The following is a 17234-nucleotide window of genomic DNA, read 5'->3' on the forward strand; positions in this document are numbered from 1 at the left end:
CCTAATGACTTCCCTTAGCGGGTTGTTAGTACTTGACAGCAGGTCTCCGTGCGGGGAACTTTTCTCCAATTCCACATTCAAAGGAGGTCCATCAGAGAGCATGATTGGCAATTTTCGTCATAATCTGCACATTATTAGCATCAAAATTGACGTGGCAGTTAACACTGGTGGGTTTTGATGTACCTTTCTTCAAGTTCAAGGAACCCCCCCTGTAGCCAGGGTTGGCAGAGCAGGTCTCAGCAACCCAGCGGTGGCTTTGCAGAGAAGAAGGCAACAGACATGCGTGAGAAATACACCAAGAACCATTGTACCCGAGGAAAACAAGAAAAGAAGGGTCCAGAGGAATACAGAGTTCCAACTCATAAAAGTGTCTAAGGAAATTTTTAGGATGATATCATATATCTAGACATTCAAGTATTTCCCAGATCGAGTGGAACTCGACGTTGGAAAACTGAGATGAAATTGCCTCTCCAACAAACTGGCCCTCACCTCCTCTCTGTTTCCCTTTCCTTCAGTCCTGGCTATGGCAACCTCTATACCCATTACGTTTTACCCAAAATATGCAAGGAGGAAAACACAAAAAAAAAAAAAAAAAAAACCCTTCCATTTCCTAAGCACTGAAACCAAAGACTAAAAGAGAATTGACTGTAGTGAACCAGAGAAAAGGAAGCGCGATCGCCTCCCTCGGCTTTGTCCTTTCCGAACAGACCGCACCAGCCCTGCGCGCTGTCAAAGACGTCTACCACGCATTCCCTGTCTGCCTTGTGCCTTTTCACAGTTCCATCCTCCTGCTCCCCTTGGACAAAGGCCCCTACCTAGCAAGCTGAGACTGAGAAAATCGGCCTTTTCCTTCTCCCCGTCGTTCAAAGACAAAAAGAGCAGCAGCAGGAATCTGGGGGTGGTGGAGGTGGGGATGTTCCCTCGCCTAAGTACTAGCGCCCACAGTTCTCTCGCTTTGTCACGGCACCCTCATTGCTTCTAGCCACCCCCAGGGTAACTCGGACCCGAGACTGATCAGCCGCGACAGGATCAGTCTCACTGGCCGGTGGGGAGTTGTCTTCTGGAGACATGGGGCTCCAGACAGGTGGAAAGCGGGGCCTGCAAAGCGGGAACCACATTTAGAAGGCGTAGGGTTTGGGGTGGAGAGGGAAGAAGCTAGGTTGGAAATACAAAAATAGAGATCATTTGGGGGACCCCCGCCAGGCCTTCACGCCGGCCCCTCCCCCAGTCCCCAACTCGGGCAGTTTTCTTTCGCCCTCCCGTGCCCCGGGGCGCCCCCTAGCGGCAGCAGTAGCCGAGGGCAGCGGGGCCCCGACGGGGCGCACGCCGAGAGGCTGGCGCGGCCCCTGGCGGCGGTGTAGTTATCTGGTGAGCGGCGCTTCGTCCCTCTGGTCCGGCGGGCTGACCGCGGTCTTGCTGAGCACCGCGGCCGAATAGGGCAAGAAGCCGCTTTCGGAGCGCGGCGCCGCGGCGCTGCAGCCGAAGTCCGAGCCACCCGCCGTCCCGGCTCCCCCGCCGCCACGCCGCCGCTGCCACCGCCGCCCCCGGAGCCCAGCGCTGCGGCGCGGCGGCGGCGGCCGCGGCTGCAGACTGGCTGCTGTGACAACTGAGGCACGAACAGGGCGCCGAGCCACCGCTGGGGGCGCCCCGGCCGCCGCCGCCGAGGAGGCCGCCGCCGCTGCCGCCGCCGCCGCTGCAGCAGCCGACGCCGCGCTGTTGAGGCCCGCGGCGGCGGCCGGCGCCTGGTAGAGCCCGGGGTGGCGGAAGCTGCAGAGCAATTCCGGCCGCGAGTAGGGATGTGAGAGCGCACGGAAGGTGTCCAGAGGACGGATGGATGTGGCGAAGGGCGAAGACGCCGCCGCCGCCGCTCCCGAGGCTGCGGCCGCTGCTGCAGCCGCCGTGACGCCCACGTGCGGGTAGTAGTGCAGCGGCACGTGCGAGTGGAAAGGGTAGGGTAGGCTTCCGGTGGCCGCCGCGTGCGTCATCATGTAGGTGTAGAAGCTGGGATCCGCTGGATGAGGCCACGACATGGCCAGGCGCTGCCGCTTGTCCTTCATGCGCCGGTTCTGGAACCACACCTGCGGGGACAGCCGCACCACCGCCCAGGTTAGGGAGCGCTGGCTAGTCCCAGCCCCTGTCCAGGGTCTCCAACCCGTCCTGGGTCACAGAGTGGCCTGGCCCGCTTCCCTGTCTCTGGGTTTAATCCCTCTGGTCTCTTCTACGGGACAGGGTGCACATTAACTTGTCTGGGGCACACCCTCCTCAACCAAGAGTCTCCCCTCCTGAGTTTAGTGGGACTCTTCAGGTTCTGGCTTTACACTTGATGCTTCCCCCCCCCACCCCCCAAACCAACCTTTTATCTGCCTCTGTCTAACCACCCACCGGCGCCCAGCCTCACTGAACACCGGTCTGTCAATCCTAGGATTTGCACGGGGATTCTGGGCAGCCTTTGAAGAGAGGCTGTCTAGCAGTTTTTCTGAGAGGAAGCAGCTCCAGGTCTTGAGCCCTCCGAGCTGCAAGGACTGTTCCCTAGGGGTATGGGTCCGATTAGGGTATTGAAAGGATGATTTTGTTGGAATCATTTGCTTTAAATGAGTGACAAAAAGCCGTGTGCCCAGAACCTGGAAAAGGAACTTTTCTACCACCTTCTAGCACAGTGTGTAATAAAGACATCATTCGTCACAAGTCTAAATGAAAGAAAGCCCGATCTAACTAGAGGAAGACTTCCATACTCGTCTCTTATCCCATGGGGTGTCCTCTTTTGCTGAAGAGTTGAATGCTCCGTGAAATGTTCACCAAACCTACCTAGTTTCTAGCCACCTCTTCTGGGTGCATACTAAAAAATTAATAATCGAAATATAAACATATATACATAAATGTATATATGTAAACAAGGCCAATTTCGTTCTTTCACATTGCCCAAGAGAAAAAAAAAACTCTTTAGGAAACCACGTTCTCAATAGAATCGATTTTTAAAAATACTGTAACCTTTTCTTCAGGTAGCAACGCTTTATGTGGAAAATAAATCTCCGAGATCAGGAACGAAAGAAAAGTTGCACCTCGGGTTTTTGCCAGAGAAACAAAAACCAGCCCGCCTTGCCGCTTAGGGCAAAGTAGGACCGTGGGCACAAGTAAGAGGGCATCTGGACAACCATTGGGCAGAAGTGGGCAAGGTGAGAGGTCTGAAGCATGGGCCTCAGGATTCAAGGCTCCTTCTCAGATCAGCCAGGCCTGTCAGCCGATTACAATTCGGCACAGAAGAAATAAATAAGCCTACTCCTTCGGTGACAAAACCCGGTGGATTTCCACACCGAATTCTTACCACCCAGAAGGGGAGAAAAGAGGGGAAAAAACCCAAATCAACCCTGGTGCCCCGAGGGAGGTCTGAGCAGGCATGCGCCGTAATCAATACCTTGATGGTGGTTTCGGGCAGGTTGAGTGCAGCGGCCAGCTCGCACCGGCGGGGCCGAGACACATAGTTCTCCCTGTAGAACTCCTTCTCCAGGCGCGCGATCTGTTCGCGGGTGAATGCCGTACGGTATCTCCGCACCTGATCGGCGCCGGAACCAGAGCCAGAGCCGCCCAACGCCGCACCCCCGCTATTGCCGCCGCCGCCTCCATGCAGACTGCCAAGGCCGGAGCCGGTGGCCGACGTCGTGGTGCCCGCGACGGAGCCGCTCTCCGCGTACCCTAGCAAGCAAACAATCCACAGCGCTTGAGTAGTTGTAGTGGCCGAGGACCCAGAGTTGGCTTTTGCTAGCTGGTGGCAAAAGAGGCTTTGGGAAAGAAAGTCGCTGTCAAAATTGATGGGATCTGTCAGGCTTACAAATTGCTACTGTTAATGAAATCAATGAAGTTTGGGGAGCCCTTCCTAACCAAATAATAGAAACAGAATTTGAAAAGGTTGTTCTTTTTCCAATAATTAGAAAATTTCCACTCGGTAGGGAATTTTGCTGGGGAAGAATGCGTACTTCAGAAGCAGTTTAAGAAGCTGTGGATTTGACATAGTCTAGAAACCACAGGGCAGCTCTTTCTTTTTATGGCCTCCAACCTTTCTTTGACAGCTTTTTGGGTTTAAAATATTTTAAGACTATCAAAGCATCTGCAGCTCTAACCCGAGTCGGTAAAGGAGACTGTCCACTTTTCAAACTCTTTTCTGCCCGCTGACTTAAGCGGTTGAGCAGAGGTGTGAGGCCAGACTGTCTGTCTCAGACTTATCCAGAGGAATGCCCCCTCCACCCGGCCCTGGGGGCTCCAGAAGCACCAGAATTCAGAGCTCCTGTCCAGGGTACCCTTCCCCAAAAGCAAGTAAGCCATGCGGGCTAGCCCTGTGCCGCTTCGCCCCAGCTCTTAGATCCGCAAGCGAAACATTTGCTCGGACTCAGGCAGGAGCCTGGGCGCGTGGGCCTGGTTTCTTAGGCTCCATAGGCCCGGGTTGTGCTGGGAAGCTCAAAGAGCAGAGCCAGAGGGATCGGTTCCTAGCATGCGTCCCTCCCCTGCCCCTGCCAGCTCTGTGCAGCACGTAGTTAAGAGTCGGAGCGGCTAAGGGGTGGAAAGGGCTGGGGAGGCCCGCGAGAGAGCCCGGAGGAGTTGGGGCTGGAGTCTGTGGGTTACCCGGTTACCTTTGGCATTGTTTTCCTTGAGCTGCGCGGCGCCCAGGCCGCTGGGGGAGCGCAGTGCGGAGCAGCCCACCTCCACGTCGCTGCTCATGTCGGCCTCAGCGGCCGCCTCTGAGTAATGACTAGGCTTCTTGCGGCTCTCGGTGGCGGAGGCGATTTCGGAGGAGACGGTGCTTTCGCTGCTCGGGTGCTGCAGGTTGAACAAAGTGTCTATTTCGAATTTGCCCTTGGCGGGGAGGTCTCCCAGAGCACCGTGCAGCGGGGCGGACGGCAGGCGCGGACTGAGGCGAGCCGGGTGCTGCGAATTTTCCAGGGCCTCGAGCACAGCACTGCCAGACGAATCGGACAAATTGGAGAACCTCTTGCCAGCAGTAGGGCTATGGAGCCCTCTCTCCATCAGAATCATCTCTTTTCTTATTCTTTCCATCATCTCAGCTTTCTAAAAAATGTCACAATGGCCTGGCTGTCCCGTCTTAATGATGGGCTGCGCCTAGGGCTGATTCTCATTCAGCCCCAGCAAGCGGCTCTAAATATTATTATCTCTTTTGGAGGGAGGCGGAAAAATTGTGGGATGCCAGAGCGAGGGAATGACTGGTCAAAATGACCCATACATCCTTCCGAGTCGGAGATGTCATTCATCAAAAAGTAGCGCCCGCTCGTCATTAAGGTACGAATGACGCCGTTCGAATAATCATTTATTGTAACAGGTTTATAAGCAAATAAATACACGGTCCTGTCAGTGGGTAATGAAGGCGACTTCAGAGCAGACAAATAGATCCAGGTAGGAGACGAGAAGACAGGAGAAGTGAGGAAGAAGGCTCCGGTCCTTTGCCCGCTCCCAGCCAGTTCTGCTCGCCCGGGGGTTTGGCCTCGGGGGTGAAATTGACAGTCTGATTAATAGAGCACGCCGCGGCACATTTCCCCCTTCATTTAGGGGCATCATTACGCTCTCAGTTTGCTGGGTTGCCCCTTAGGTCCTAATCATGCAGCGCCTTCCTCATTTTTCCACGAACACAGATATGTGTTAAATAATAGATAATGCTTTGATTTTCCTGGGTAGATTCTTGAGAAGTTTTTGTTTTGTTTTGTTTTGTTTTAACATTTACAAGCTGGGGGCGTAAGGGGGGCGGGTAAGGGGGAGGATACAGGAAGAGTTGCGTAAGAAGACATTGTGCCCACTCCTGTCAGGATTACTTATCTTTCTGTTTTAAAGAACCAAATATTAATAATAAGTATTTTATTTAACAAATAGGATCCTGAGTTCATTCTCTCCTTACTTCTTCCTCTCAGTCAGGATTCTCCCCCCTCCAACAGAGAAAGAGACAGAGAGACAGACAGAAGCAGACACAGGCAGAGACAGAGGATATCTTGTAGACTTTTGAAAATGCTTTCTTGCTACGTGGCTGAGGAGGTACATAGGGCCCGTACCTCCAAACGGAAATCATTACATCTTCTCTGATTTTCTACCACTGTTTGCAGGCTGACTTCTGAACTCGAAGACCCTAGATTTTTAGTTTTATAACCTGGCCGATGAATAAGCTTCTCACCCTCGTATTTTCCCTTAGGGGAAATAAACTAGACTGGAGGGTTTGATAGTAGAATTCGACAGCTAACTTTAAACACAGTCATGATTTACCATGCCATAGGGGCCCCGCGCCGAATCCATTTTTTTTTTTTTTTAAATTGCCGGCTTTCTCCCACCCTTCTCAAATAGAGGAATTCATGGTGAAGTTTCGGGGTCAAAGTGGAGAGAATGGAATCTCCGGCTGCCCCCCTTCCTTTCCCACTTTGTTCTTCTTCCACCTTTCCGTCCCCTCCTCCTCCAGCCTAGCCCCTTACCTGTGGCCCCCGGTGTTCCTGGTGCTGACTGGGGGCACAGAGAGTCTCCGACCAGCCTTGCCTCTTCTCCTTCCCGCCTGAGGTTGGAGGCTGAGCCTCTTGGCGATAACTTTGATAGTCATAATGACGCCGGTGGCAACCATTTTAAGGAAGATCAATCTTCACTCAAATGCGCTCATCTCCTCCCGCGCTTGCGCCCCACCCTGCCCGACTCAGATGCGTCGTGCCAGTTCGCCCGCCTGCTGCCCCAGAGGTAGAGCTTCGCCCGCACTGGCGAGGTCCACGAAGGACAGGGGCAGGGCACAGTGCTCTTTCCAAAGCAGCCTGGAGAGCCTGGAAATCTGGACGCTGGTCTCGGGTTTTGCATCCCGGTCACAACACTAACTCAGACCCTAACCCGCCTCCCCCTCCTTCCCGCTTTGAGACACACCCAGCATATTGGGGTGTGTTAGGGGGCAAACCCCTGATCTAATTGCCCATCTGTCTATTGGCGCTTTCGTTTTAACCTTGGACCCGTTGGGGGCGCGTCAGGAATGTAAGGGGAGGTGAGGTGTGAAGTATATTTATATACATGTGTACACATATATAGTCAATGCCAAAAAGTTTTTCTCCTCTTCCCCTTGGCGCCAACTTATTTCTACAGGCAAGCTTTGCTGGAAAAAAAATCAATCCCACCTCTTTAAAGTCGTAATTGGAAAGCTGGGTAGGCTCGCAGGCTCAAGAGAATTGTCTGGTGGGCGATGACCTCCATTTGAGAACTTGACCCAGCGTCCACCTTTGCCCCTGTCCCATTGGCTATTCTACCCTAGTGGTCATTCGGCTCCTGGCACTTGCATTCTCCTCAAGCAGGTTTTTTGGCTACCTCTCTTCACTATTCACACGAATAAGAGCCCAGCTCTGCGGGCGCCCCCAACTGCTTCTCAGCCAGGACGACTAGCTCTACCGGTCCAGGCAGTCGATGCCCCAGTATCTCTGGGAGGATCCTGCTATCTAATTCTTTCCTACCCAAGGGACTCTAAGAGACTCTTTGGTCTAGGCTAGGCTCCATGGGGGGCCAAGACCCATGGAAGCAAGTGGTCTCTCAGCCTGGACGGAAATCCGCCGATGCCTTTATTGCTGTCATTTGGCGCCCCCATCTGTTTTCCTCGCGGTTTCAGCGGCTGTGAGCTGCTTTTCTGTCGCAGAAGCCTCAGAGGCCTAGGAAGCTTTCTTACCTTCTTCTAGGACCTACCGCCTCTGGTTTCAAAAGCTGGCCAAGTACGACTTCACTCTATTGAAAATGAAAAAAAAATTTTTTTTCTCGCAACACTAGTGGTTTTGAAACTAGCTGACACCTTTTAAGTAATATTAATATTACAATTCTAGAATGTTTATTGCAGCACATACACTTGTGATCATGTCAGGCAAACCATCACAGTGTAAAACATCCATAACTTTTCGCTGCACTTAGCAGATGGTAGGGTCTCACAGTGACATTCCATTTTAATAGTTAATGTTCCTTTAGATTCCATACCTATTACTAGTAATAATATTGACTGATTTATATAACTCACTTACTATGCAATTATCAGTGGCTTTTTACATGGATTATGGTTTCTGAAGACCAGAGAACCCCTGGGTAATTTGTTCCCCCCTTTTTAGGAGGGAGGAAACTCTTACACGGAGAGCTTTGGCAATTGTTCATGATTGATACTCATCTCCAATTATACATAAGTCATGGGGGGGGTTGAAAGTTTTGCATAACATTTTTTCTCCCTTCATGTTGCCTGTCTTATTTAAAGTAAGGCCAACCTCGAAAAAATTACACCAGTGGAGAGGGCAGGGAGAGAGAAAGCAATACAGTTATATTTGTTAAAAAAAAAAATACAGTAACTTTGTACCCTTTCCAGAATGGAGAGGCTGAGACTAAAAACTTTCAGTTTTCAGCCTCTGATGTCTACAAAGTACCACCACCAAAGAGCAGGGCCACTCAGTTAGACAAAAATCTAACCCATGCACCCATGCCTTCAGAGGGCATTTTCCACCTATGCCAAAGGGCATGCCAAATTTTTAAGATTGGGGGTGAGGTGACATTCAGGAAAAACGTTCTCGTATTATCCAAAAAGCACAGTTTTCCTGGCCCCCTCCCAAAAATGGCATAAACAAAGCAAGGCCTTTTTTCTTTTCTTCTCCTTTTCTTTTTCTTCTTTTCTTTCTTTTTCTTTCTTCCTTTCCTCTGGGATGGAATTAGACCGCCAAACTAAGTATTTTGTATCTTGTAAGCAGTGGGTTCTCTAGGTAAAGTGGTGAACATTTGACCCGTGTCCTAGATTTACAGGGGAATGGGTTAAAAGTAAAGCCGGAGCTGCAACAGGGCCACGCGGTGCCATGGTCTCAGCCAGCTCCAGGCTTTCCGGTGCAAGATGCCAGTCAGAAAGACCCCACCCTTTCTCAACCCGAAGTGAGTTTCAAGATCGCTGGAAAACTGGGGATGCAGATGGTGTGAGAGGGCAGTAAACCCCTGCAGAGTCTGAGATGCGGGGCAGGGCGTGTTTTCTTTAGGGTAAGTGCGGTCTTCAGGACCAGGTTTCGATTTTTAGGAGAGGGTGAGGTTTGGAGTAACCAAGCCTGCCTTTGCTATGGTCCCATTTCTCCTCAGGCAAGCCTCTAGCTTTCTGCCTCACCTGGGTCGGCCCACTTATTTTAGTTTTCCTTCTTCCCTCCACCTTCAACTCCAGGCTAGAATGGTCGTAAGTGAGGGAATTAGTGGCTACTTTCTTCCTGGACCCCGGGGCTACTCAGATTTGCCAACTGCCAGGAGTTTATGTGCCCTCAGATCAGACCCAAGAACTTGCAGGGACATCTAGCGCCAGACACGGGGTATTGCGGGGCGCCTTCCGGAGATCCGAGCCCCACCACTGGCATGGTATCCTTTGCCAGTCTCTCAACTCCTCCCACACCCGCTTTGCTTTGCTGATATTCATAGTGTGGATTGCCCATGGAGAATGTGAATTATTGAAAGGGTAATAAGCTTTGACTCACAGTAAGCATTTAGTAAGTTAGAAAAGTTGTCGCTAGAAACTCAGTTTCAAAAACGTCAGACAAACAGCAAATTACAATCTTTGCTTCTATTTAGGAAGAAAGGAGGAAGTTATTCAGTCCTCAAGCTCTGGCCCTACCTTCTGGCATTTCCTGGAAGAGAAGATTCTCCCTCTTTCCTACAGCCCATAGCTAGAAGCGGTCTCTTCATCTCAGATAGAGGCCTGTTGTCCAGTGGGAGGCAAACTCGAAAAATTTTTAATCACGTGGTATTTGGGGGGGGGGTCTTGTTGTTGCCCGAGATTTTCATTAAATAGAAGCTCATTTTGTTGCCAAACCTAAAAGGATTCCACCTTTCAGATTTAGAAAATGCCCTGAACACAGGACATCTTCTGGCTGTTGCTAGAACCTACCTTCTACACAAAATGTTGTGATTCTGTTAGGTTTTGCTTCATACTTCATCCACTCTTTTGTTTCTTTCCCAGCCTGAGTGAAGTTGATTATTAGCTGGAGAGGGAAAATTAGCTCCAGAGCTTGCAGACAGACGTGGTAAAGAACAGTAACCAGCCAGTTCTTCTCAACTTAAGACTCTGCTTCTGAATTGAGACTTTCTACTGAAACTTTGGTCTCTCAAAAGTTAAAGAAAATGGCATCCTGTATTTCCTGGGTGTGATCATCAAGGTAAATACTTTCAGAGGAATCTCCCACAACTCCTTTCTGACGGGATTCTGCCCTCCTGGTTGTAATAGCCAGCAATTGTGTAGTTAATTGAGCCCATTGCTGTCTTGGTAAACAGGACACTTCAGTAAGTCTAAATCCTAGTTTGTATCCATTCGTTTTCCATCCCCAAACAGATGTACAATTTGTAAGATCTACACAAAGGAACAGAGGCTATGTCTCCAGCACAGGTTCAAGACTCAAAGGAGCCCTTGAGAAAAGAAAGAAAGAGGAGCAACTGGAGAGAAATGGAGGAGGACTTGGGGCAGCAAAGGACACCATGGCCTCTTCATCAGGAAATGTAGCAATTTCCCCCCCACAGAACAATAGGTAAGTATTTGGAGATGGTTGTCATGGCTAAACTCTTTTGCTTATCCCTTTGTTAAGATTTCACTATGATATGTGTGTGTGTCCCCACACAAACATGGGGCCCACCCTATGTTCTTGGACATCTGAAGAAAATAGTTAGAAGCCTGGCATGGTGGCTCATGCCTGTAATCCTACCCCGTTTGAAAGTTTGAGGCGGGCCTTGGCTACAGAGTGGGTCTATGTCTCAAAAAAATGAAGGAAAAAAACAAGGACTACAGTTTAGATTTTAGCTTGAATACAATTTGGACACAGGATAGAAAGCTAAACGAAAACCTTTCTTCTTATTTAACATCAGAATCCTCTCCGTACCCGCCTACCCATCTTGTAAACCGTGAACCTCATTAGCTCATACACAGAGCATTCCTAATGTTGCCTCCTAGTCAGCCTCAGTGCCATGGAGCAATAGCGATAACTTCCCTGGGATCCTTTGGAATTCTACCTGTGGACCCTCTCAGAGAGCCTTTTCTAGTGTAGCCTATTTCTGCCTACCTACAACTTTGTTGAAGTCACAGAAAAGCCAGTGAATTTGATTATTTAAAAGCTCCCTTTGTTTCTGAATAACCTTTGAAATTGGCAGAGAAACCCTAAGTTCTATAAGGGCACCACCGAGCGTTATAGGGAAGAAAGCCATATCGAGAGGTTTCAGCCTAAGCATGAACTCCAGCGTTCCTCCCAGTCAAATACAACTTACTTTCTTGCATGATAAATTAAGCCAAGGTTGATATGTGAACTGGAGTCTCAGAATGTGGCAGATTCTTTTCTTGTTTTAACTTTATATTCTCTTCGATTAAAATATAAAATGCTTATTAAATGTATTAGTCAGTTTTTTTTAAATGGTACTGAAGCCCAAAGAACACAAAACTACTAAATTATTAAGTTTTAGGAGACAAGGTGTGTTGATTCTGGTTATTTATGTTTATTTTTGTTTAAAAAAAAGTTTCAATAAATGTTTGAAGCCATGGGGCGGGAGTGGGGACAGTATCAATAATTCCCATGTTGTTCTCTCTCTCTCTCTCTCTCTCTCTCTCTCTCTCTCTCTCTCTCTCTCTCTAACAGAAAAGGAAACAAGGGGAAAATAAAACATCTAATTGTTAATCTTTTTCAAAAGCTCAGAAACTCTGCTACCTGGTCCTTTAAATGCAATCCGGCTTCCATGCTAACGTTTGTCCTCTCTTGAGTAATCAAAATTATTGCGATCAACAAACTACTATCCATCACAACTGCAAAACCCTGGAGAGACCCTCCGGGTTTGAATTTGACCATGAACATGTCTAGGATTTTTTTTAAAAGTCACACAAATTCTCTTACATTCCCGTTCCAGTACTTCTCATAACCTCCCCGCACCCCGCCTTTATTTGAGCCTTTAATGGTTACTGTGTTTTTTGTGTCAACACCCCCAAGCCATCAGCCCACCCTGGGATGCCAGACCAGACCAGGCCCAGAAGGACCTTGTTCACTCTGTTTCTTCTTTTCTTCTTCTTTCGCTGAGCCTATTTTCAGAGGGCAGTGGGGCTGAGTGTCAAGCTGGCCTCAGTATCACACGTTTAGGGGAGTGAATTTCTTAAGAGATAAACTGGTCCAAAGGTTGATACTACAGCACCAGACTGGCTCGCTTTGAGGCCCTCACCCACCCAGCACTCTTGATTCACCAAGTCTGATATAGCTCCCAGGAGACCGACTCAACTCAGGGCTCACAAGGACGACCCATAGATTGTTAAGACTCTGTGTGAGGATGTGGAAATACAGGGAGATTAGAGCTGCCCTATCTACCTCTCTATCTGGGATTAGCTCCTCCAGTACTCCCATTAGTGCCTACCCTGTCCCTATGAAGTCCAGCCTAGGTGCTCAGACTGCGCCTGTGACCAGCCCCGACTTTACTTAGTGTGTGTGTGTTGGGGGGAGAAACCAACATCCTTTTAACTTGGCACACTCAATTCTCTGCAGTTGGCAGCCTGGAAAAGGAAGCGAAACAAAGGTCCCTGGGAAAGTGAAGTTTTCAATTAATTGGTGTGAGTAACGGGCGGGGGTGGGTGGTGGCTGCAAAATGCTAGAGGCCGGCAGGCTGTGGGCGAGGCGCAGAAGATTCGTGGCACTCTATTGAGTGGCTTTCTCCTCCTGCGCTGGTACGGAGTCTTTTGGGCTGGCCGGGAGGAGGCCACGCTGAAGCTAAGAAGGCCAGCCAGGCGAAGCGACTACCGGTTGACCAGGGGTAGAGACGCAAACCTAGCATCTGTGGACTTCCTAGCTGCGGCCGATTGTCAGGCTTGTGGTTCCGAGATAAATTCTAAGTCTCTGATGCTGCCCCAAGACTGTTTCGTGAGTATTTTTGTGGGCCGATGATGCTGTATAGGAAAGTTCTACTCCGACTGATAATGTGGAATACTTTTACCCGTTAGGTATACTCAACGTAGGAAAAATGAGCTGTCTCAAATTGGGGGTGACGAGGTAGACTAAGAAAAGATTAAGCAACAGGTTTATTAAAATAGAATTGCTCTGTTTTCACATCATTCTGATCCTCTCTGTCCTTCATCCACACTTTGGTGTGCAGTTCGAGAAGCCAAAGAGCAGTGGCAAAAAGCAGCGGTTGCGGAGATGAAGCGCAGGCCTCGGCGCCCGCCTCGCAGACAGGCCCGAGATGGGCCGTCGCGCAATCAACTCGAGGGGGTGGCTGCAAAGCAAACTCCTGGGTCTGGGGGAGGGCGGGAATGGGAGGTGGGCCTCTCAAAGGGCTGAGGAGGGGTGGGGACCGGGTGGGTGGGTCCAGCCCGACCTGGGCTGGGAGCCAGGCTCTCCCGCGCCCCCACCCCCACGTGTCCCAGCGCAGCCAATGGCACGGTCCCCGACCGGCGCCCTCGGGGCGGGAGGCGGCCCCCTGACCGTCCCAGGCCCCCTCCCAACCTGAACTTCGTTTTTATAAACGTCCCGCGATGAGCTAACCTGTTGGAGGGCGGGCGGGCGGGCGGGCAGGAGGCGGGAGGCTCGTAGAGGGAGAGAGGACGGGAGGGAGAGGGCGGGAGCGAGCGCGGCGCGGAGCACAGCGAGGAGGGAGGAGGCGCGGCGCGCCATGGTGTCCTGCGCGGGGCCGAGGCCGGGGCCCGGGCCGGGCCAGGCCGGGCCATGAGCCGCTCGGGGACTTGGGACATGGATGGGCTGCGGGCGGACGGCGGGGCCGCTGGGGCGGCACCGGCCTCCTCCTCCTCCTCTGTGGCGGCGCCTGGCCAGTGTCGCGGCTTCCTGTCGGCGCCGGTGTTCGCGGGGACACATTCCGGACGCGCGGCGGCGGCAGCGGCAGCAGCGGCGGCGGCGGCGGCGGCAGCCTCCAGCTTCGCGTACCCAGGGACCTCTGAGCGCACAGGCTCGTCGTCGTCGTCGTCATCCTCGGCTGTGATCGCCACTCGCCCCGAGGCTCCAGTGGCCAAAGAGTGTCCCGCGCCAGCGGCCGCGGCGACCGCAGCAGCACCGCCGGGCGCTCCCGCGTTGGGCTATGGCTACCATTTCGGCAACGGCTACTACAGCTGCCGCATGTCGCACGGCGTGGGCTTACAGCAGAACGCTCTCAAGTCGTCCCCGCACGCCTCTCTCGGAGGTTTCCCAGTGGAGAAGTACATGGACGTGTCGGGCCTGGCGAGCAGCAGCGTACCGACCAACGAGGTGCCCGCGCGAGCCAAGGAAGTGTCCTTCTACCAGGGCTACACGAGTCCCTATCAGCACGTGCCTGGGTATATCGACATGGTGTCCACTTTTGGATCCGGGGAACCTCGGCACGAGGCGTACATCTCCATGGAGGGCTACCAGTCCTGGACGCTAGCCAACGGGTGGAACAGCCAGGTGTATTGTGCCAAGGACCAGCCACAGGGGTCCCATTTTTGGAAATCATCCTTTCCAGGTAAGAGCAACGTAGAAAGGGGAAGAACACGCGGGACGGGGGTGGGAGGAGAAAAGCCCCTATTTGGAAGTGGTTACTTATATTCTAGGCCTAGCCAGGTATAATCCACTAGAAAATTTTGTTTCGTTTCTGTAATTTCTAACTTTCCCAATTAAAACCGCCTCTGCTAAGTTTTCCTTCCCGTGAAGCACAGGTGTTTTTTATCCACTAAAGTTCAAGAGCTTTAGTTACCTTTGCTTCCCCCCCACCCTTCCTTCCTCCCTCTTTCCCCTCTTCCTTCCCCCCTGCCCCTCCCTTCCTCACTCTCCGGACTAAAGAAGTTTCTGAAAGGTGTCAGAGTTGGGTCTCCATTTTTCAAGTGGGGTTCCAATGACGATTGAAGTTTCTTAGAGCCCATAAATTCTCAAACACGGTAAAAGAAATTAAAGCTTAAATTAAAAAAATCTGAAGAGTGTGTGTGTGTGTGTGTGTGTGTGTGTTTGAATGTATGCAACTGGCAATTGCAGAAACTGTCCTTATGAGCTTCCCCCAATAACCAGACCATAAAATCACAGGCTTGTTAAAATGCCGGTTTGAAAAACCATGCTGATCCATCAAATTAACCTTTGTCTCGAAGTGCAAATAGTCTTTCTTTAATACTCTGTAAATAATATGTCTGGGTAAATAATAATAAAGTATAAACAATCTCTTTTTTTTATTCCCTCCCCTCCCCAGTACTAAAAAATACACAAACACATTCACATAACAACTCAGAGCTTAGGTGTTCCAACCTCCAGTCTAATGTTTCCCATGCTGTTATTTGTGGCAGGGGATGTGGCTTTAAACCAGCCGGACATGTGCGTCTACCGTCGGGGAAGGAAGAAAAGGGTACCTTATACCAAACTGCAGCTCAAAGAACTGGAGAACGAGTATGCCATTAACAAGTTTATTAACAAGGACAAGCGGCGGCGGATCTCAGCTGCCACCAACCTATCCGAGAGACAAGTCACCATTTGGTTTCAGAATCGAAGAGTGAAGGACAAGAAAATCGTCTCCAAGCTCAAAGATACTGTCTCCTGATGTGGGCCAGGTTGGCCACAGACAGTTTAAATGCTTTCAGTTGTCTCCAAAAATACCTTTAAAAAGACTTGAAAATGTATTTAATTTCATCCCCTTCCCTGCCTAGAATGGCAAGCATTGTGAATTTTTTTTCTTTTTTTCCCCCTTCTCTCTCTCTCTTTTTCTTTTGACCTTTCTCTGGCTCTAAAACTTTTTGGTGCCCAATCTGACTTTGTAATTCTATTTCTTACTTGCTTATTATTGGTTTTGTTCTTGTCTAGGCTTGTTTTTATAATTTTGAAACATTGTTTCTCCCTCCAGGCCAGTATAAAAAAAAAAAACTTGAAGTATTTTTCAATAATCCCCCAAAATGAATTTCAGAAGTGTCCTTGGATTTAGGGGTTTATTTTTTTAACAGGATTTTATATGTGTTTCCAGCACTGATTATGGTTATAATCCATTAGGCCAGAATCATTTTCAGCCATTCATACCCTGTGATTGTGTAATTGAATCATTAGCTCTCAGAAGTTTCCCCAAGGCAAGTGGAAACAGCTCTTAGGCAGTCAATGATTTAGGATCTCTGGGAGAGTCTGAAACTTAGAGGTTGAAGGCACGTGATGGCTTTAAAAGCAGCTACCTTATTAATATTGAAATGAAGACAATCTTCCATATCTCTGGCAGTCTCCCTGCTGTTTCGTGTGGTTTTAACATGCCTTGTAGCTGTAATCTTTTAATCTGAAAACAGTATTCTTCATGAATACCTTCGTTTCTCCAACTCTAGATGCAGCTAGTAAAATACTTAACACTTGGCAGAGTGACTCTGGATGGTATAAATTCATCTCTTTCCTTGGGTCTGTGGGAATGGAACTGAGACCATTTCCTCAATTCTTGGAGAGAGACTAAGCCAATGTGGCCATGGGTGGGAACTTCTGTCCAGAACCTACTGAAGAAGTTAATTATCTGAACACACGGGCCTCTCAGAGCTTTGAAATATCTAACACATTTTTAAAAACGGAGTTCTAAGGACTAAGGGGGGGAAATATGCTTCTGAAAGTGATGATGAACTACTTTCAAAAAGGTTGCATATTTATGCGACTGAAAGATTATTTTTGTAGATGCAATGTGTGTGAGCAGTGCTTCGAGCATTTAAAAATCACAGTTTACTCCTAGGGAGATATAAATAAAAAGAACTCTCTTGTCTCCACTGAGTTTTCATACATTTGTGTTTTTCAAGCTTGGGCTGCCTCTAGAAACTGTTTTTATTTATTATAAAATTTTGTTCTCCTCGACATCTGTAAAGGAAGGAAACAATACCAGTTCTGGTCTCTGAAACTTCCATGTTCTGTTCTCCATTTCTGTCCACCTCCTTCTAACACAAATAGTGATGTTTAAAATGAGGATATCATCTGTGGTGTCTAAAATGATCGTTTTTTTTTTAACCAGGCCAGCTCATTAAAATCAATAAATTTTCTTTCTTTCAATATTTTCAATTTATTTAACAATTTTATTTATTTATTCATGAATGTGAACGTGGGTGCCTGGGTAGAGGAAAACTCACTGGAACATTTAGGGCCTATAGAGGGTCCATTATAAATATCTTCGCTAAGAAGGTCGTGAAATTAGAGAAAGCTATATCCATAGTCGACAATCAATAAGAAAACATTTCGAACGACCCATGTCGCATGCAGTAATTGACAACTGAAAAAAACTACCGTATATATCTCCTAGCAGCTAGACAGAAGTTTTAG

At 49.5% G+C, this 17234-nt stretch overlaps 2 protein-coding genes across 2 annotated transcripts; one reads left to right on the plus strand and one right to left on the minus strand.

Moving 5' to 3' along the window:
* Positions 1–1361: 1361 nt before the first annotated feature.
* On the minus strand, positions 1362–5049 carry Evx2 (even-skipped homeobox 2). Its single transcript, XM_032901960.1, is given in 6 exon segments — positions 1362–1522; positions 1525–1566; positions 1569–1637; positions 1640–2078; positions 3413–3690; positions 4623–5049. Coding segments are annotated over 6 exon segments (1416 nt in total).
* Positions 5050–13679: 8630 nt separating this feature from the next.
* On the plus strand, positions 13680–16967 carry Hoxd13 (homeobox D13). Its single transcript, XM_032901961.1, has 2 exons — positions 13680–14448; positions 15257–16967. Exons 1-2 carry the CDS (start codon positions 13680–13682, stop codon positions 15505–15507), a joined length of 1020 nt encoding a protein of 339 aa, XP_032757852.1. The 3' UTR covers positions 15508–16967.
* The last annotated feature ends 267 nt before the right edge of the window (positions 16968–17234 follow it).

This window comes from Rattus rattus, chromosome 5, assembly GCF_011064425.1.
Source record: "Rattus rattus isolate New Zealand chromosome 5, Rrattus_CSIRO_v1, whole genome shotgun sequence".
NCBI classification, from domain to species: Eukaryota; Metazoa; Chordata; class Mammalia; order Rodentia; family Muridae; genus Rattus; species Rattus rattus.

What these genes read in the sequence shown, in the direction of transcription:
- Hoxd13 (XM_032901961.1), top strand. Translation starts at nt 13,680, where the DNA reads ATGAGCCGCTCGGGGACTTGGGACATGGATGGGCTGCGGGCGGACGGC. An exon ending in TTGGAAATCATCCTTTCCAG is followed by an intron (nt 14,449 to 15,256) that starts GTAAGAGCAACG and finishes TATTTGTGGCAG; the next exon opens with GGGATGTGGCTTTAAACCAG.